Source organism: Malaclemys terrapin, chromosome 4 (genome assembly GCF_027887155.1).
Source record: "Malaclemys terrapin pileata isolate rMalTer1 chromosome 4, rMalTer1.hap1, whole genome shotgun sequence".
Lineage (NCBI taxonomy): Eukaryota > Metazoa > Chordata > Testudines > Emydidae > Malaclemys > Malaclemys terrapin.
This window is the reverse complement of record NC_071508.1, coordinates 26367880-26388633: the sequence shown is the minus strand read 5'-3', so window position 1 is coordinate 26388633 and position 20754 is coordinate 26367880. Positions and strand designations below refer to the sequence as shown.

At 59.1% G+C, this 20754-nt stretch overlaps 1 protein-coding gene across 1 annotated transcript; it reads left to right on the top strand.

Annotated features, from left to right (window-relative positions):
* Positions 1-760: 760 nt before the first annotated feature.
* Positions 761-19464, top strand: GPR37L1 (G protein-coupled receptor 37 like 1). Its single transcript, XM_054024694.1, has 2 exons — positions 761-1694; positions 18130-19464. Exons 1-2 carry the CDS (start codon positions 933-935, stop codon positions 18943-18945), a joined length of 1578 nt encoding a protein of 525 aa, XP_053880669.1. The 5' UTR covers positions 761-932; the 3' UTR covers positions 18946-19464.
* Positions 19465-20754: the final 1290 nt, after the last annotated feature.

The window sequence follows — 20754 nt, the reverse complement described above, 5'->3', positions numbered from 1 at the left end:
CAAAACAAACGACTGCACCCACAGTTCTCCCCCTGGGAAGAGGACGAGAGAGACCCAACCACGTGGGCCAGCCAGGAGTCACGTCACTGAATGCGCTGTCTGCAGGGGCTCAGATACCCCGGGGATGAGGGTCAGAGAAGAACCTGGAGACACTAGAAGACAGCAGGGAGCTGGGATAGCGACAGGCATGGGGGAGGGGTCAAGTCACGTCTTAGCCTTGTCTGCATGTCTATGGGTGCCTGAGGGTTCTCGATATCCCTCGTGAGCCGCTCTGGCATCCTGCTCTGCTTCGCCTCTGAATAGCGGCACCATCCCCCGGGCACCTGCCAGCTGTCCCAACCCTTGGGAGTGGGCCTTGGCTTTCTGCTTGGTTTTTCAGGTTTTTCCCTTATTTCTCAGTACGTCACGCCCTTATAGGGACTGTAGCGTTAATTGCATTTGAATCCCGAATGCGGTAATGCTACAGGCGGCTGGATCGCAGCTTGGCCCGTGACTCTGCGTCTGTCTGGGCAATGGCCAGTGTTCTGGATGGATGGCGCACTCTGCATGGGCCTGGAGCGGCCGAGCTCCCCCCGCCCCTCCGGTCCCCATAGCAACAACCCTGTGTGATCCCAGAGCCCCCCTCTCAGTGGTGCAGGTCGGGGTGTTGTTTGGTTGCTCTGGTGAGTTGCATTACGGCCACCAGAGGGCCCGGGGCTCTGGCAAGGGCCGGTTTGGCTGAGGAAAACTTATTATTCCAGCGAGAGATCTGCAGAGAACCCAGAGCAGCGGTTGGAGCTGGGAGAGCAGCCTGCAGCCTCTCTGCCTCCCGGCTCACCCCACAACTCCTCCACTCCTCCTTCAAGTTGGGGAATTTTCCCTTTCTCTCCATAGCCCCCGGGTTGGGGTCACCTCTGCTTTGCAGGCGCGGTGGAGCTGGTGCCGAGGGAGCGATGCCTTTGCCTTGGTCTCTCGTGCTTTCGCTGCTGGTGCTGCAGACCTATGGGGCCATGGTGAAGCCGGGCACTGCCCTGCTGATCCAGGGGGACCGTGCACATCCCGGGCAGGAGCACGGGGACAGAGGAGGTGATCTGGGGCTCGACCTACCAGCCGATGTTCTGTTAGGGTCACCTGGGAAGGTGCGGCGCCCACGGGATGGTCACCGGGTCCAGCCAGCCTCAGAAGAACAGCTGATGAGGGAGAGGCTGCGCAGAGGGACCAAGGACGAGGACTCCAAGTCAGTCCAGCAGTACATGCCGGGGATAAGGGTGGAGTTCCCCCGGCCCATCAACCCAGCCAGTCTACAGCCAACCAAGCCCCTGGTGCCATCCAGCACAGACCCTGCTGAACACCGAGACGGGAGCCACACAGACCTCCAAGGCACAGACCCCCGTGGCAACCTCCCCACGGTGCTGGACAAGCGTCTGCAGATCCAAAACCCCCTGTACCCGGTGACGGAGAACTCTTACAGCGCCTACGCCGTGATGTTCCTCTCCCTCATCGTCTTCGCCGTGGGCATCATCGGCAACCTGTCGGTCATGTGCATTGTCTGGCACAACTACTACCTGAAGAGCGCCTGGAACTCCATCCTGGCCAGCCTGGCTCTCTGGGACTTCCTTGTCCTCTTCTTCTGCCTCCCCGTGGTCATCTTCAACGAGATCACCAAGAAGAGGCTGCTAGGGGACATCTCCTGCCGCATTGTGCCTTTCATGGAGGTAAGGGGCCAGTGGGGGCTCCGGCAGATGGTGTATGTCCGCTCCTACGGTGCCATTCGCCCAGTGCAGGGATCCAGCACAACCCCTCTGGGTGCCACTTCACCCCTCCGGGCTTGTGCTGGTGTATTTCCCCCAGCTCGCCCAGCACTTAAAACCTCACCCGAGGTCCAGGCACCTGGGTTCAGACAGCGAGCGTGTGACAGGCCCTGTATGGAGCAATCACAGCCCCAGTCCCCTTGTAGGGTGACCAGATGTCCTGATTTTATAGGGACATCCTGATATTCCGGGCTTTGTTTTATATAGACACCTATTACCCTCCACCCCCTGTCCCTGTTTTTCACACTTGCTGTCTGGTCACCCAACCCCTTCGGGCTGTAGTCTGGGGCTCCCAGAGCCGCACGGGGTGTGTAGGGTGAGAAAAGGGACTGTAAAATCCTCCCTCATTCCCGCCCAGCGGTCTGCTTTTGCTAAGGGACCGGAGACACAGCAGAGACCTGCTTTCTCTTGGGCTCCTAACAACTGGCACATAAATAAGCGGCCTGATCCCCAGTGGTGTGGGGCATTCACACCTGCCCTCTGAAAACCAGGTACCATTAACAGGTGTGTTGTGAGCAAGACACGAGAAGTCATTCTTCCACTCTACTCTGCGCTGGTTAGGCCTCAACTAGAGTATTGTGTCCAGTTCTGGGCACCGCATTTCAAGAAAGATGGGGAGAAATTGGAGAGGGTCCAGAGAAGAACAACAAGAATGATTAAAGGTCTAGAGAACATGACCTATGAAGGAAGGCTGAAAGAATTGGGTTTGTTTAGTTTGGAAAAGAGAAGACTGAGAGGGGAAATGATAGCAGTTTTCAGGTACCTAAAAGGGTGTCATAAGGAGGAGGGAGAAAACTTGTTCATCTTAGCCTCTAAGGGCAGAACAAGAAGCAATGGGCTTAAACTGCAGCAAGGGAGGTTTAGGTTGGACATTAGGAAAAACTGTCAGGGTGGTTAAACACTGGGATAAACTGCCTAGGTAGGTTGTGGAATTTCCATCTCTGGAGATATTTAAGAGTAGGTTAGATAACTGTCTATCAGGAATGGTCTAGTATTTGGTCCTGCTATGAGGGCAGGGGACTGGACTCGATGACCTCTCGAGGTCCCTTCCAGTCCTAGAATCTATGAATCTATGAATCTGGGCACCCAAAGCGAAGGGCCTGGCTCTCAGCACCCCAGCTGCAGTGTTGTAGCCAGTGGCTTGGACTGCCGCCAGCCCTGCCCAGCTGCGGACGAGTTAACCCCCGTTCTACCCTCTACCCACCACGCTCACAGCCTGCTAGTGCCAGGCCCTGTGTTGCTGGCAGGGTGTGCAGGTGAGTTGGGACCCAGGTGGATAGCCAGAGGGCGGAGTTGTCGCTCACGGAGGGCAGGCTGAGCCAGGGGTGTGGGCCAGATCAGCACCTTGTGTTCAGAATAAACAGACACACTGAGATGCCATTTTCACAGTCACTTCTCTCCCCGTCAGCGCTAGCCCCATGCACAGGAAAACGGGCTGGACTGAAAGAGCTGGAACCAGCTTTCACGCGGTCAGGAGAGCTTGATTGTGGGGTGGGGGCAGGGGCGGCTCTAGCTTTTTTGCCACCCCAAGCACAGCAGGCAGGCTGCCTTCGGCGGCACGCCTGTGGGAGGTCCGCCGGTCCTGCGGCTTCAGTGTACCCGCCGCCGAATTGCCGCCGAAGCCGCGGGACCGGTGGACCTCCGGCAGGCTTGCCGCCGAAGGCTGCCTGACAGCCCCCCCCGCAGCTTGCCGCCCCAGGCACGCGCTTGGAGCGCTGGTGCCTGGAGCCACTGCTGGGTGGCGGGGTTGTGTCCTTGTTGGGGGAGACAGAAGCTGACACAGGGTCTGGCCACGCTGCAGTCAGGGGCGTGAGTGTGGCACGTAGACAGACCCAAGCTAGCATTGATTTAGCTGGAGAAATGACCGACAGCTGGGAAGCTGCGGCACCAGGGGCTGCAGCCAGGGCTGCACAGAGGTTTTGGGGGGACAGAGGCGACAGAGGCGAAATCTGAAACTGAGGCCCCCCAACCTTTCCAGAAAACTTACGACTGAGGGGAGGCCCGGGGTGTGGGGTTGCAGCTGCACGCTCACCCCACAGCTGCTCCCATCCTGCGAGGCTGGGCCCAGCTCCCTGCTCTGGGTGTTACAACCTGGCATGGGGGGGGCTGCAGAGCCACTCAGGTTTGTCCCAGCCCAGCCATCCCACCATCAGCACGGAGGGGCAGCCAGGCCAAACCTGAGTGGCGCTGTGACCCTGCACACCAGGTCACCATGCCACTTGTTAGAGGGCTTTCCTGCCACCCTCCCACTTCCCTGCTTCTTGTCACGCAGACAGCAAGCAGCTAAAGACTAGGAGTCCAGAGTGCAGACAATGCGATGTTTATTGGGGTTAATTTCCAGCAAGCATGAATCCAATTTCCCCCCCACTTCCTGTTTGACAAAGCCCTGGCTGGGATGATTTAGTTGGGGTTGCTTTGAGCAGGGAGTTGGACTAGATGATCTTCTGAGGTCTCTTCCATAGGGTTACCATACGTCCGGATTTTCCCGGACATGTCCGGCTTTTTGGTCCTCAAATCCCCGTCCGGGAGGAATTTCCAAAAAGCAGGATATGTCCGGGAAAATAGGGAGGCATGGTAAGGGGACCGCCTCCTCCCCGGGCTCCAACTTTCCAGGGCCAGGCAGTGGCTGTTCGTTCTCCCCACCTGGGCAGCCGGACTCGGGAGCAGCCCTGCTGCAGCTCCCACTGCCGCGGGGGGAAGCGGCCAAGCATGTGACACTCGGCGGCTGCAGCTCTGGCGCCCGGGGCGTGAACCCCCTGAGCCCGGGCCTGCTGTGGGGACCCAGCTGGTGCAATCCTGCAGGCGGCCCCCGGAGTGGGGGCAGCAGGCCCCAGCCTCCCCGTCCCGTTTGGGTCCCGCAGGGGAACGAACGGGGCTGCCGATGCCTCCGCCCCGGGACCGCCCGCGGGATTGCACCAGCTGGGCAGCCAGCCCAGATGCGACTGGCCAGGGGCTGAGTGCACCGTGCGTGCTGCTGGGTCCCCACAGCAGGCCCGGGCTCGGAGGGTTCGGGCCCGGGTGCCAGAGCCGCAGCCGCCGAGCGCCACGTGCTTGGCCACTTCCTCCCCCCGTGGCAGTGGGAGCTGCAACAGCGGCTGCTCCCGAGTCCTGCTGCCCAGGTGGGGAGAACAGCCGCCGCCTGGCCCTGCGGGCCATCCCCCTACTCTCCCTCCAGGTACCGCGCCCGAGTCCTGCCTGCTTGAGGCCAGGCCGGACTCACACTCACCCTGGCCCTGCGCTCCCCTGCATCTCCCGGGCCTCCCTCCAGCGCTTGCGGAGGGAGGAGGAATGGTGGTGGGGGGTTGGTTTTTTTTTTGTTGCTCTGGTCACCCTGGGGGCGGAGTTGGGGCGGGGACTTTGGGGAAGGGGCACAGTTGGGGCAGGGGCGGGGAAGGGGCGGAGTTGGGCAGGGCCAGGGGCCCCTGGAGTGTCCTCTTTTCGCAGGATTGAAATATAGTAACCCTACTTCCAACCCTAATATTCTATGATTCTGTGACCCCAATTTATATAGTAATATTCTCAGCTATACCTTAACCAATCATTTTACTGAAATCTAACTAACCAATCCTAACGTAACATAATTCTCTAACCAATTATATCCCACGACCTTAATTAACTTACACCTAGCAAAATTAATTATACGGCAGACAGAACCAATTAAAGAACCAGACAGATTAACAATACAAAAGTGGGGGCCATAAAGATAAGAGATACAGAAATGAGGGTTTCACAACCACAGCTATTGAGAAGTGATTGGATGCTATCAAACTAAGTTTTCTTTAACCATCACGGGCCCTATCAGGACAGGGTTGTATTCTAGGGTTACCATACGTCTGGATTTTCCCGGACATGTCTGGCTTTTTGGGTCTCAAATCCCCGTCTGGGAGGAAATCCCAAAAAGCCGGACATGTCCGGAAAAATAGGGAGGGAGGGACCGGCGGTGCTCTGCCGGGGGCCGGAGCCGCTGGGGCCGGCAGTGCTCGGCTGGAGCCGCCGGGGCCAGAGGTGCGGGGCCGGAGCCGGCGGTGCGGGGCTGGGGCCCGGGGCCGGCGGTGCTCGGCTGGGGGCCGGGCCGGGTCCGGCGGTGCTCGGCCGGGGGCGGTGGTGCGCTCGGCCGGGGGCCGGGGCTCGGGGCCGGAGCCGCCGGGGCCGGAGCCGGAGCCGGAGCCGGCGGTGCAGGGCCCGGGGCCGGCGGTGTTCGGCCGGGGGTCGGGCTGGGGCCGGGGTGCTTGGCCAGGGCCGGAGCTGGCGGTGTGGGGACCGGGGCCGGCTGTGTTTGGCCGGGGGCCGAGCTGGGGCCGGCCAGGGGTGCTCGGCCAGGGGTGTCCTCTTTTTGGACACTTAAAATATGGTAACCCTATTGTATTCCTAACAACCCAATAGCACCTCATTTCAATGTGACACGTTTGGGATGTGAGGATGTGACCATTCGCTTCCCAGTTTATGGCTGCCCCTGCTGCTTAGCCAAACGCCTCAGCTAAGAACAAGGCCTCAGACTGTTCTAGCGAGAGAAGGCCCTTACACAGGCAGACTGTGATTCTGATTCTTTGTTTTATACCCCTGTAACTAACAAAGTGATAAAAATACATCTACATTCTTAAAGTACAGGCCTTTACAGGCAGGCCTGAATATCTATATTCTAACACCACTCGGCTTAGGCGCCCTCTCAAATAGGGGGCCCAGGGCAACCTGCCCCTTCCCCACCCCTCAGTGGCCTGGTACCAGCCCACCCTGGACCCTGGGAAATTATTCAGCCTGCAGCTGCCCTGCTGTCAGTACTCCAGCTAGCTAGGTCACAGCTGTGTCTGCACACGCTGCAGTCGCCTCGGCAGTGCAGACCCCACAGCCTCAGGGTACATGGTCCTGGCAGGGCTGGGGGCTCGTGCCTCTGGCTAGTTCAAAGAATCAAGCTGAGCTGCCTCTAGTGCCTTTCCTGGGCCACCCCCGGGATGAAGGGGGAAGAGGGGCATTGTGAGGGGAGGTTACCCTGGAGAGGAAGCTCTCCTCACAATGGAGAACTCATGCATGCGAGCGGAGGAAAACCCATCCCCAACTCAGCCTCTCCTTGCCCTGCCAGCTGCACTGAGATCACGGGGGAGGGGGACTCTAAAGCGGGTCTGGGAGCCGGGAGCTCGAGTCTCCCCTCCCTCACCCTGATAGCATCGCTGGCCTCATGCTAGCATAGAGCTGGTGTCAGTGAGACCAGAGAACCCCGCTCCCTAGTGTCATAGGAGGGACCCCGCAGCCAGCCTGCATGCAGCTGTGCCTCTCTGCTGCACATGGGGGACCAGATCCCCAGCCCACGTCATCGGCCAGAGCTCCATTGGAGTCAACGGGCCGGATCCCCAACTGATGTGAGTCAGGCATAGCCTCCCTGGTGTCAGTGGAGCTCTGCTGCTGTGCACCAGCTGGAGATTTGTCCCTAGGAGTCAATTCGGGACTGGCTGCAGGCTGCTTGCATGTTCCTGGTGCTCCAGCGTGGTTACTGCATGACAGGCCGGGAAGTTGGTCACATTCCCCAGAGCTCTATGAAGCTCTTGGCTGCGAAATCGGCTGTTCTCAGCCTCACCAAAACGCAGCCTCCAAAAACCTCACACACGCCCCTGTGCAGTAGAGTCCAGCACTTCGCTGCCATGGTGGGAGACACCTCAGCATTACCTCGAAAGCGCCACAGGCACAGGTGCAGCTGGGCGAGGATATTAACGCTCTGATGTAGCATCACTTCCCTCCTGAAACCACCCGGCACCTGAGCCTCTGCAACTGCTGCATGTTGCCAATCCCTTAGGCTGGACCGTACGTGGCAGGGCCTGGCGTTTGGTGCTGCGTCTGTACAGCCCCTCACACAGTGCGGTCCTGGGCATGCTAGGCTGTAATGTGATATAATTAATAATGACTAACGAATCGATACCAGGGCCAGGGCCAGGTCAGGGGGTGGTCTTTGTAGTTTCCGCCTAGTGTAATAACGCACTGCGAGGCAATGGGGGAAATACCTGGAACCGAACATGATCGTGAATTCACGGGGTGAAATATACCCTGTGCAGGGGCCGACACAAGGCTCCCCCGGGGCTTGGGTGGGCCTGGGCGTTATGCTGGGCCTGCTGCCCTGGGAGGAATCCCGCCCCTGCAGAATGGTGCTCAGACTCCTAATGCTGTCCGTCCCGTGCTGGGGGCTGGAGGCTGCTCCGGGAGGGCGGGGAGCGGCCCAGGTGGTGTGCCCAGCTGCAAGTGACACAGTGGCTGCGGTCAGGCTGCTGTAACGGCTCATTCAGTGGAGGAGGTGGCTGGGACAATGGGCCTCGGTGTTGGGTAGTGTCAGTCTGACGGGGGGGCGTAGTATGCGCTCAGACCGGCGCGGCTGCATTTGTCATCACTTGCTCTCTCTGGGGGGATCCATGGTGGGCTCTGGGGCTGTGTCCATGTGCTGTGTCTTAACAATGTACTGTCAGGGCTCCCCGCCCCCGCCCGCCCAAGGGCTGCATCTGGCCAAGTTCACTGGTTGGCCTCCAGATTGCTCCTGGGTCACCCTGGCACCTGCTAGAAGTTCAGAGGGGTGCAGGGCTCAGAGCCTGGGGATGAGGGCGTAGCTCAGTCCCTGGCCAGTGCTGGTCCTTTCCAGGGGGTCCGCAGGGGGCGCGGTGGTTGCCGGGTTTGGAAGCAAATTACCTCAGTAGTGTGCTAGGCTTAGTGAGGCAGCTAGTGCAGGCTCAACCCGTCTGGAGATCAGCTCCTCCTCTAGCCTTCAGAAGCCCAGAGCCCAGGAACGTGCTGCAGCGGGTCACGTGTCATGGGGCTGGGTCCTGCTGGGCCCTTGTGACGGAGCAGGGAGCAGGGCAGATTTGACCTGGGAATGTTGCAGGGGGGTTGCAGTGGGGATGTGGGACTTCCCTTGAAGGAAGCTACCTGAGCTGTAACCTGAGCCAGGAACGGGGGTGGGGAGAATTAACACCTTCTGCCCGGGAGACTGAACAAAGGAGAGGAGGAGCTGGGGGGAGGGGGAAGAGAGGAGCTGCAGGAGGAGTTTTGGTTTGGTTTCAGTTTGGGCTGGGTGGTGCAACGCAGGGAACCCCAAGCTGGGGTCTAAGCTCCCTGAACCTCCCAGAGGGACCTAATTGAGGGGGTCTGGTCGTACCTACACGCTCTGCTTGAGACTGTGTTCCTGTCCTTAAATAAACCTTCTGCTTTACTGGCTGGTTGAGAGTCGCAGTGAATCTCGGGAAGAGGGGTGCAGGGCCCTAACTCCCCCACACTCCGCAACAACTGGTGGCAGAGGTGGGATCTACTGCACCCCGTGGACGGCGCTTCCTGCAGTAAGTGACTGGGGAGCAGTAAAACGAAGGGGGATTGACGGGGACCAGGCCTGCTGAAGAGTGGGAGAGAGACGGTTATTACCCCTGGGAGTGTGTGACCAGCGAGAAGGACTTTTGCAGTAACAGGGTCCCCCGGGGGGATCGCAGCGAGTGGTCCCAGGGGCGGAGGAGTCTGCAGCTCGACCCTGGCAGAGAGGCGGTGACCTCGAGAAGGGCTGGCACACTAGGGGGCCCCCTGGGAACTGTGGGGAGCTGTGAGCACACAGGCCGGTGAGTGGCCAGCAGGAAGATGTATGCCAAGCGGCTTAAGAGCGACCTGGTGGAGCTGTGCAAGCAGAGGCGGCTGTGCATTGGGAGGCTCACCAAAGAACAGCTCATTGCCCAGCTAGAGGCGGAAGATCGCGCGAATGAACTGATCCCTGTGTCTCAGGGAAGCAGCCTGGCAAATGCAGCACAGGCACCAGTGTCTGTCCCAGCTGGGAGTGGTCAGCCGGCTGCTGAGGGCTTCCCGAGACCCCTCCTTCCTATGCCTAGGGGAAGGGTGGGGAGGAGCCCAGCAAATACCGAAGGCGCCGTGGCCCCCCCGGCCAGCAGGGGACCCTCCCGGCGAAGCTCGCCGGCCAGCAGAGGATCCTCCCGGCGACGTTCGGCATCCGTGGAGCGGAATTGGCTGGAATGGGAGAAAGAGCTAAAACTGAGAGAGCTGGAGGATCGTGAACAACAGAGACAGCATGAACGGAAGGAGAAAGAGAGACAGCATCAGCGTGAAGAGAGACAGCGTCAGCATGAACGGGAGGAGAAAGAGAGACAGAGACAGGAGAATGAGAGACAGCGTCAGCATGAAGAGAGACAGAGACAGGAGAATGAGAGACAGCGTCAGCATGACCTGGAACTGGCGAGATTGAAGGGCAGCGAACCCCCGGCTGCGGTGAGTGAGGGGGGACCCAGGACTGCACGGAGCTTTGATAAGTGCATCATGGCCCCATACAAGGAGGGGGAGGACATGGATGACTTCCTGGAGGCCTTTGAGACGGCCTGCGAGCTGCACCGGGTTGATCCCGCGGACAGACTCCGGGTCCTTACCCCCTTACTGGACCCCAAAGCCGTGGCATTGTACCGCCAACTGGGAGAGGCAGAGAAAGGGGACTACGAACTATTCAAAAAGGCCCTGCTACGTGAGTTTGGGCTGACTCCTGAGATGTACCGGGAAAGGTTCCGGAGTCAAGATAAAACCCCTGAGATCTCATATCTGCAACTAGCCGTCCGCATGGAAAGATACGCCAGCAAGTGGGCTGGTGGGGCCCAGACGAAGGAGGACCTGATTAAACTGCTGGTACTGGAGCAACTGTATGAGCGGTGCCCATCCGACCTGAGGCTGTGGTTGGTGGACAGAAAGCCAGAGAACCCGCGACACGCCGGGCAGCTGGCTGATGAGTTTGTAAAGAGCCGGTCAGGGGGTGGCAGGGAGGAGCCCCAAAGGAACAGGCCCGCCGCGATGCAGAGAGAGAGTCACCCTGGGACCTCCCAAAGGGGGAATATGGGGAATCCCCTCCCACGGGGAATGCCCAGCATCAGGGACAACCGACCGGCTCGAGGGGACCCACGGGACATGAGCTGCTATTACTGCGGCCGAAGAGGCCACGTTCGGGCCCAGTGCCCCAAGCTCAAAGACAGACTGAGCAGACCGAACCCGCACCGGGTTAACTTGGTAGAGGCCCAGACGGACGAGGGGCAGGCTTCCCACGCAAGAGGGGCTGGCAGCTTATCAACTGCTCAAGAGAGAGAAGGGCCCCCGGCCAGCTTCTCTGGGGGGCCAGATGCTCCGGATTCAAAGTTCTCCGTTTACAGGGTTGGCGCGGGGCTGTCCCTGCGGAGCGAGTGCCTTGTTCCCCTGGAGGTGGATGGGAAGAAAGTTTATGGATACTGGGACACGGGCGCAGAGGTGACACTGGCCCGGCCCGAGGTGGTGGCCCCAGATCGGGTGGTGCCCAACACCTTCCTGACCCTGACCGGGGTGGGCGGGACCCCATTCAAGGTTCCTGTAGCGAGGGTACACCTGAAATGGGGGGCCAAGGAGGGCCCCAAGGACGTGGGAGTGCACCACCATTTGCCCACTGAGGTGTTGATGGGGGGGGACCTAGAGGACTGGCCAAGCAGCCCCCAGACCGCCTTAGTCGTGACCCGTAGTCAGAGCCGGCGAGGGGCACTACGCCCTGACCTTGGGAAGGATGTCCCACCGGAGGCACCGAACCCTTCCCGGGTGGGGAGGGAACACCCAAGGACAGGCCGCGGGGTGGCTGGGGCTTCCGACCCAGCCGACGAGAGGGAGCAGGTCCCCATCCCTTCCCCAGCCGCCGAGTTCCAGGCCGAGTTGCAGAAGGACCCCTCCCTGCGGAAGCTAAGGGGCCTGGCTGACCTCAGTGTGGTACAGACCATGAGGAGAGGATGCAAGGAGAGGTTCCTGTGGGAGAAGGGGTTCCTGTACCGAGAGTGGGCTCCCCCGGGGGAAGTGGAGTCGTGGGGGATCAGGAGGCAGCTGGTGGTTCCCCAGAAGTTTCGCCACAAGCTACTGTACCTGGCCCATGACATCCCTCTCGCAGGGCACCAGGGGATCCGGCACACCAGGCAGAGGCTGCTACAGAACTTCTACTGGCCCGGGGTCTTCACCAACGTCCGGCAGTACTGCCGATCCTGTGACCCCTGCCAGAGGGTGGGGAAGGCCCGGGACAAGGGGAAGGCAGCATTGAGATCTTTGCCCATCATAGAGGAGCCTTTCCAGAAGGTGGCCATGGGCATAGTGGGACCTCTCAGCAAGACGACCCGGTCTGGGAAGAAATACATCCTGGTGGTGGTAGATTTCGCCACCCGCTACCCCGAGGCAGTGCCCTTATCGTGCATTGAAGCAGACACTGTGGCGGATGCGCTGCTGACCATTTTCAGCCGAGTGGGGTTCCCCAAGGAAGTCTTGACGGACCAAGGGTCCAACTTCATGTCGGCCCTACTCCGGTGCTTGTGGGAGAGATGTGGGGTCCGGCACAACTGGGCCTCAGCATATCACCCCCAATCCAACGGGCTGGTGGAGAGGTTCAATGGGACGCTAAAAATGATGCTGAAAACATTTATGAATCAGCACCCGCAGGACTGGGACAAGTACTTACCTCACCTGCTGTTTGCGTACAGGGAGGTACCCCAGGAGTCTACCGGGTTTTCGCCTTTCGAACTGCTATATGGAAGGCGGGTAAGGGGGCCCCTGGACCTGATGAGAGACGAATGGGAGGGGAAGGCCACTCCTGACGGAGAGTCGGTGGTGGAGTATGTCCTGACCTTCCGGGAACGACTTGCCGAGCTCATGGGCCTGGCCAGGGAGAATCTGGCCAGAGCCCAGAGGAAGCAGAAGGTCTGGTATGACCGCACAGCACGGGCCCGCGCCTTCGCCACTGGGGATCAGGTGATGGTCCTCATCCCCGTGAGGAAAAACAAACTCCAGGCCGCCTGGGAAGGGCCCTTCAAGGTTGTCAAGCAACTAAACGAGGTAAACTATGTGGTGGAGCTGTCGAACCGGGCACACCACCACCGGGTGTACCATGTGAATATGATGAAGCCATATTATGACAGGGGGAATATGGTGTTGGCCGTGTGTGGACAGTGGGAGGGGCAGGGAGATGACCCTTTAGTAGATCTATTCCCTGGGACAAGAGTTGGCTTCCCCCTGGAAGCAATTCCCCTCTCTGATCGGCTAACCCCTGCCCAGCGAGCTGAGATCGGAGGGGTGCTGCATCTGTACCAACAGCTGTTTTCCAACCAGCCTGGACGCACTAATCTGACTGTCCACCGGGTGCAGACAGGATCGCACCCGCCTATAAAATGCTCCCCCTTCCGAGCCACAGGGAAAACTGCTCAGGACCTGGAAAGAGAGGTCAATGACATGCTGGCTTTGGGGGTGATCCAGCCGTCTTCCAGCCCTTGGGCCTCGCCGGTGGTGCTGGTCCCCAAAAAGGACGGGTCGATCCGGTTCTGTGTGGACTATCGGAAGCTCAATGCCATCACTGTAGCCGATGCCTACCCCATGCCCAGGCCGGACGAGCTCCTAGACAAGCTGGGAGGTGCTCGGTACCTTACCACCATGGATCTTACAAAGGGCTATTGGCAAGTGCCACTGGATGCAGATGCCAGGCTTAAATCGGCCTTTGTCACCCCTCTGGGGCTCTATGAGTTCCTGACCCTGCCCTTCGGCCTCAAGGGAGCGCCGGCCACCTTCCAGCGCCTGGTGGATCAGCTACTGAGGGGGATGGAGAGTTTTGCCGTGGCGTATATCGATGACATCTGTGTCTTTAGCCAGACCTGGGAGGACCACATATCCCAGGTTAGACAAGTGCTGGACCGACTCCAGAAGGCTGGGCTGACCATAAAACCGGAGAAGTGCAAGGTGGGGATGGCTGAGGTATCCTACCTAGGCCACCAGGTGGGAAGCGGCTGCCTAAAGCCGGAACCAGCCAAAGTGGAGGTGATCAGAGGCTGGCCCGCTCCTCAAACCAAAAAGCAGGTCCAAGCCTTTATTGGGATGGCAGGGTACTATCGGAGGTTCGTGCCCCACTTTAGCGCCATAGCCGCCCCCATCACTGAGCTGTGCAAGAAGGGGAAGCCAGACAAAGTGGTCTGGACCGAGGAGTGCCAGGAGGCTCCCCGGGCGCTGAAGGAGGCTCTGGTCAGTGGCCCAGTTCTGGCAAACCCAGACTTTGACAAGCCCTTTATGGTGTTCACCGACGCCTCAGACACAGGACTGGGGGCGGTGTTAATGCAGGAGGACGAAAAGGGGGAGAGACACCCCATCGTGTACCTGAGCAAGAAGTTGCTACCCCGGGAGCAGAACTACGCGGCCATCGAGAAGGAATGCCTGGCCATGGTGTGGGCCCTCAAGAAACTAGAGCCATATCTCTTTGGGCGTCACTTCACCGTGCACACGGACCACTCTCCCCTGACCAGGCTGCACCAGATGAAAGGAGCCAACGCCAAGCTCCTGAGATGGAGCCTGCTCCTGCAGGATTATGACATGGACGTGGTCCATGTGAAGGGACGTGACAACCTGATAGCGGACGCATTGTCCCGGAGAGGGAGCCCTGAACTTCCCCAGGTCACTGGTCAGAATGACCCCGCTCAGTTCAGTCTCGAAGGGGGGAGAGAGATGTGACGGAGCAGGGAGCAGGGCAGATTTGACCTGGGAATGTTGCAGGGGGGTTGCAGTGGGGATGTGGGACTTCCCTTGAAGGAAGCTACCTGAGCTGTAACCTGAGCCAGGAACGGGGGTGGGGAGAATTAACACCTTCTGCCCGGGAGACTGGACAAAGGAGAGGAGCAGCGGGAGGGGCTGGGAGTTTAGTTTCGGTTGGGGCTGGGTGGTGCAACGCAGGGAACCCCAAGCTGGGGTCTAAGCTCCCTGAACCTCCCAGAGGGACCTAATTGAGGGGGTCTGGTCGTACCTACACGCTCTGCTTGAGACTGTGTTCCTGTCCTTAAATAAACCTTCTGCTTTACTGGCTGGTTGAGAGTCGCAGTGAATCTCGGGAAGAGGGGTGCAGGGCCCTAACTCCCCCACACTCCGCAACAGCCCTGCAGAGCCTGGGTCCGTCCACGCTGCAGCCAGAGGAGGGACTGCACCATGGGTAGGAATTCCCGAGCTAGCGCCAATGACAATAGCTGCAAGGCCACGGCAGCACGGGCTGTACGAGTCTGTCAGGCCCCTGGGGCTGTACTCGGGCGGCTGAGTTATTGGCACTAGCTAGCTCAAAGCCACACGGTGCAGACACCCTTGGATTGGAGTGCTGAACGGCCACCTTCAGGAGCTACCTCCTGGCTTGAGGAAGGGTCAGGCCCTGGCAATGGGAGGGGTAGAGCATGTTGGGAGTGCAGGCCAGGCCAGGTGGGCGTGGGGCTGGGATCCCACAGTCCCAGCAGCCAAGAACCCCTTCCTCTCCCTAGCGTAGCGCTCCGTCGCCAGCTTTCTTGGGGCAAAGGCTTTGTCTGCAGAAGGAAATGGCCCCGCTGCGACTACATAGGTTCCGACGCCGATGCAGCCCCCGGGGGTGGGTGCTCTTATTCCAGTTTAAGAATGTCCACATGGGGAGCTGCACTGATGTACCCCAATCCAGTTCCACAGCGATTTAGCCCAGCTGGGGCCATTCTTTCCTGTAGCCAAGCTCCAAGAGCCGGGCCACATCCCTGGAGATTGGTCCAGTCCCTAAAGGTACATAGGCACTGCTCAGGTAGATGTCCAGGTGCACCAGCGCTGCTTAAGCTAGCACCTAAAACTAGAAGTGTGCCACTCGGCCAGCCATCCAAATCCAGTCCTGCCCGCCCCCCTGGGGACGTGCCTGGGCAGTTAGCATGAGCTACCGTGGTTGCATTGCTCGACCTAGCACAGATCTGTCGTCCCACACTGGGTAGCGTCCTCCCAGCTGCAAGAGGGGCCCTTAATTTCTTGGTGCCCCATAGCTTATAACCGCCCATCCTTTCTCTTGTCCAGTTAGACCAGGGGTGGCAGGCTGTGGGGGAGCACCTCCAAGTGGAAATATTGTGATCTGTGTTCTGCCCCCATGCCCGGCGTGATTGGAGCACATGGGATCAGGCCAGGCAGCAGGAAGGAACTGGGGTGATGGGACCGGGGCTGGCAGCAGCTGTCCCCAGCGAGAGAAACACCCTGGCCGCCCCTTCTGCACCACTGCCCCGATGCTCCACCTCCCCATTCGAAGTGAGCTCCCGCGGCGTCTGAGTTCAACTGTGAGCTCCCTCTGTGTGTGTGTGTGTGTGTGTGTGCAGCACCTGGTGCAACGGGGCCATGAGCTGGTGTGGACACCACTGGAATCCCAATAGCAGCAGCTGAGGGACCCAGGCCGGGGCAGGGCCCAGGGGAAGCGCTGGGATCATGGTGAGGGGATGCTGATGGAAGCAGGCGGGGAGGCAGGCTGAGGTGAGAGCACTGGGCGGGAAGGGACAGCTGCAGAAGGAACATCCTTGTGTCTCTGATGATGATGCGACAGCCAGTGCGGGGGTGGTGAGCACTGTGGGGGCACAGCTTAGACAGGTGGCATGGGCATGTTGGAGTGAGGGCTGAGTGCAGGATGGTGGTGGGTAGCACCCTGCGATCCCCAGAAGGGCCTGTGCCAGGATCCCCAGGGGAGTAACTTTTTGAAAATGCTAAAGGTTGGGTTAAAAAAAAAAGGGACCAATGTCAGATATTTGCTGAGCACTGAGCACTTCCCTTGCGGCGGTCAGAAAGGGCTATGTGTGTGCTTGGCAGGGGGGTGCCCGCTGCTGGAATACAGAGTCCAGTTCTGGTGTCCGCAGGATGTGGATGCTGAAGGATTTTGATAAATTACAGGGGGTTCAGAGAAGAGCTATGACATGGATTAGAAAACCTGCCCTATAGTGAGAGACTCCAGGAGCTCCAGCTATTTAGCTTAACAAAGAGAAGGTTGAGGGGTGACTTGATCTGTCAGTACCTACATGGGGAACAAGGAGTTGATCATGGGCTTTTTAGCCTAGCAGCCAAAGGTCTAACACAGTCCAATGGCTGGAAGTTGAAGCTAGACAAAGGCAGACTGGAAATAAAGTGTGATTTTTTTACAGGGAGGATAATTAACCATTGGAACAAATTACCAAGGGCTGTGGTGGGTTCTCCCCTGGCAAATTTTAAATCAAGACAGGATGTTTTTCTAAAAGATCTGTTCTAGCTCCACGAACAGTTAGTTCGGGGACGGGCTCTGGTTTTCCTGCGCTGTACAGGGGTCAGAGTAGCTGCTCCCAGTAATCCCTTCTGGCCTTGGGGTCTAGGACTCTGGGGAACGGTGGAGCCCAGCAAGCGCGTCCTTGAACAGCTGTGCGCAGACAGTGGCCATTTCTTTAGCAGGAGGGCTGTGGGATTGGGGCTGCAAGTGAGTGGGCAGTGCTGGCACAGTGGCTGTGGAGCGGCTGTTGGTGTTTATTTTCACTCCGAACCCTCCCAGAATTTGGCATTTTTTCCTACCAATTGTGTCCTCTTCCTTTGGCAGAGGGGGATGTTTTTCCTGGGTTTCTCAATGCAGCGGAAATGCCCAGGGGCTGATTTTGGACAACAGCTTCAGCTTGTTCAGCACATGGGGGAGCGGCTAGCGAGGGACAGGAAGGCCCGGAGCAGAGGACTGGTTGCCTGCGAGGAGCCTGCTGGTGGTCCGAAGGCATGCGGCCGCTCGTGAGCCTGGCTCTCCCCCTTGTTTTCAGCTGCTGCATTGCCTTAAATGAGCTTCCAACCCCTGCCCGCTCTCACTGGAACTGTTATGGGAGGGGAGCGTGGGACAGGCATTCTAGTCAGTCGTAGCCTAGCGGATGAAAAAGGAGGAGAGCCCTGGCCTGGAGGGATGAGCACAGGGCTGGGGCTCAAACCCTCCAGCTCAGCCACTGGACTCCCTGAGCAGCCTCAGGCAAGTCACTGAATCCCTCTGCCTCAGTTTACTCCCTGGGGGCAGCTTTAGCTCCCTCCCATGTGCTGGGAGGCCCCATGTACTATCCATGCAGTGCGCTGAAACTGCAGTTACTTATGTCTCCGGCTGCAGCCACCTCTGTATTGCACAGTCACTCACAGGAACGTGGGTGCAAACTGGGTTTGTATCTGCACTTTCACCTCCCCCCTAGAGCCCTTGCTCCCGCCTTCAGAGCTCTTCCCACCGCTGCAGAAGAAGCAGGAAATGGTGTTATTGGCCCCTTAACAAACACGTGGGTGGTTGGGGACTGTTGTGATGTGTGGCTGTTCGTTCCTCGGTGGCTGCTTTAGAAATGCAGTGCTTTGGAATCTGGGAAATGGTCAAACTTTGGCCGGTGGATTAGATTTGGGGCACAAGCCCTGGGAACCCCCTTAAACTCTGGCTCAGCGGTGTTCTCACTGGCCAGCAAACTTCCATCTCACCAGCTGTAAAAGCCTGATGTGTCTCTGGCCAACGCAACCCTGTCTCCATTTAGTGCCACACAGTGACCCCAGCCTGTCTCTTTTTCCATGTCCCCAGGTGTCTTCCTTAGGTGTCACCACCTTCAGCCTTTGCGCCCTGGGCATCGACAGGTTCCACGCAGCAACCAGCCCTCAGCTCAAGATGCGGCCCATAGAGCAGTGCCAGTCCATCATTGCCAAGCTGGCCGTCATCTGGGTGGGCTCCATGACTCTCTCTGTGCCGGAGATTCTCCTCTGGAAGCTGACGCAGGACACATCTCCAGTCTCCGGTGTGGTGACCGAGTACTGCACCATGAAGCCTTCACTGGAGCTGCCGGAGTCTGTCTACTCCCTGGTCCTCACCTACCAAAACGCCAGGATGTGGTGGTATTTTGGCTGCTACTTCTGCCTGCCCATCCTCTTCACCGTGAGCTGCCAGCTGGTGACCCGAAGGATCAGCAGCGCCGAGAAGAAGGCAGAGTGCCGGGGGTCCAAGCACGGTCAGTGTGAGAGACAGCTCAACTGCACCGTCATAGGCCTGACGGTCATCTACGGCCTGTGCACCATCCCCGAGAACATCTGCAACGTTGTGGTGGCCTACCTGTCCCCGGACATGTCCAAGCAAACCTTGGACCTGCTCAACCTCATCAATCAGTTCTTCTTGTTCTTCAAGTGCTCCGTCACCCCCGTACTGCTCCTCTGCCTCTGCAAGCCGCTGGGGCAGGCCTTCATGGATTGCTGCTGCTGCTGCTGTGAGGAGTGTAGCCAGGACGCGGCCTCCAGCGAGGGCAGCAGTTCAGACAGCAAGCTGAAGACAGAGATGTCCTCCTCCATCTTCTTCGACAAGCCCAGGGAGTCGCCTCCCCCGATCATGGCCCTGGGCACGCCTTGCTAAGCTCCATCATCCCCGAGGGAAGCAGTAGAGAGTGTTCCTTTGGCGTCTCCCAAGACCAAATGTTGTTACTTTAGTCTCAGTGTCTGCACATGAGATGGAGCAGGGCATCTTCATGCCTGCCATGGGCTTGTTTGATACCCAGCAAGGACATTAGTGCTGTCGCCAGCTGATGTGGCTTCTTAGGCAGCTCTCCTGCCTTTGCTGGAGAGTCACCAAGGCCACGGGCATCTTCCAGTCGCAGTTCCCTGGCACGGCTCCGAGGAGTTGCTGGCCTGGGTGAGGGGATGTCTTGGAAAGGTCCCATCTGCAGCACTTCAAGGACTGAGAGTTACCATAGTGTTTCCTAGAGGATGTAGCAACTATTAATCTGTCCGACGTATCCTGGGTTCTCACCATCCTCCTTCCCCCCCAGCCCGTCCTCCAAACCAGGAGGCGGCAGCAGTGAAGAGACTCCTGTAGGATCTCAACTCTCCCCTTGTACGAGTACCCTGTCCTGAATAAATCACTAACTAGACAGAACGAAGGGCCTCCAGCTAGGCAGGTTCTTCGATGCAGTATCACAGGGCAGCGGGCTGGGTTCTCTGAGCTGCCCGTCAGGTATCAAACGGCCTGTGGCTGCCAGCCCAGCTGTTTCAGACTTAGATCAATGTCCTCTGACGCCGTGCTTCCCTCCACTCCAGGCATGGGGAGGTGGCGGCCCATCCTGGGGAGCTGGACACTGGAAAGGGCTGGACATGTAGATCAGTGTCATCGCCCCGTGTAACTGGAGACAATCCAACTGAGCCTGCTGGGATGGGTGCTGGGGCCCAGTGGAGCAGTGCACAGGCAGGCAGAGGACAGGTAGCGAAGTCGCCTGTCTGCTCCCACGTTCCTGGGGCTGCTCTAAGTTACGCTGGCAGGAATCAGCCCCTAGGGATCGTTCTCCCCGTGGTGGATGGCTGGAGTGCAAGGTGCTGCTTCTCCCTGGGCCTTCACCTCGACCCATCCCTGACACCAGAGGAGCAGGTGGTGCCATGCTGGCTGTATCCCAGGCTGTCTCCATGCCAGCGGGAGATGCCCCTGCATTGCTGAGGCACTGCATTGGTAGCATGGCTTTCTGGCTGTGGGGCACAACCCCGGTGGCACAAAGCAGCCAGAAGGGGCGCAAGGATCAGGCTCCCACCTTAGCAGAAACCATATAGTCTGGGGTATTTCGCTCCGGGCTGAGCGCCAGCTCATCCTGAGCCCTAATCCCAGCTCTCAGGCGAGTCCCTTACCCCTCCGAAGCCCAAGGACAAGAGCTGGCCTTAGGGGTGGGGCTGCTGGAGCAGTCACGCCCATGAAGATCCCCAGAGGGGCACAGCGTTAGGTGCAAAGGCCCATCGAGCTTGGGTCAAAGCGCAGCCCCCAGCCAGCTGCTCCTCTGCAGATGCTGGCTGGCTGGAGTCCTGGAGAGCCCTGGTCTTACACAGAAGGCTGCTGCCAGTGGGGGTGGGGAGGAGAGTAGGGCACAAGCTCAGGGTCTCAGCCCATTGGGGAGCCTGGCACAGCTCCCCCCTTGGCACCGACACAGAGAACCCCCTTCTGCTGGCTGTGGCCTTCACATGGCACCTGGGCCTTTTGTGAAGCAGAAAGGAGCCAACAGCAGCCAGGGCCCAGCGCATGTGCCCACAAAGCAGGCATTCTGTGCACCCAGCAGCCGGAGGGGGTGGGAAGTAAACCCAGCTCTGGGTCCACCAGCTCCCTGGCAGCTGAGAAGAACCGATATGCAAAGAAACTCCTCTGAATATCCCTAAATGGGCAAGAATCCATCCCCGTGCCCAGGCAGGG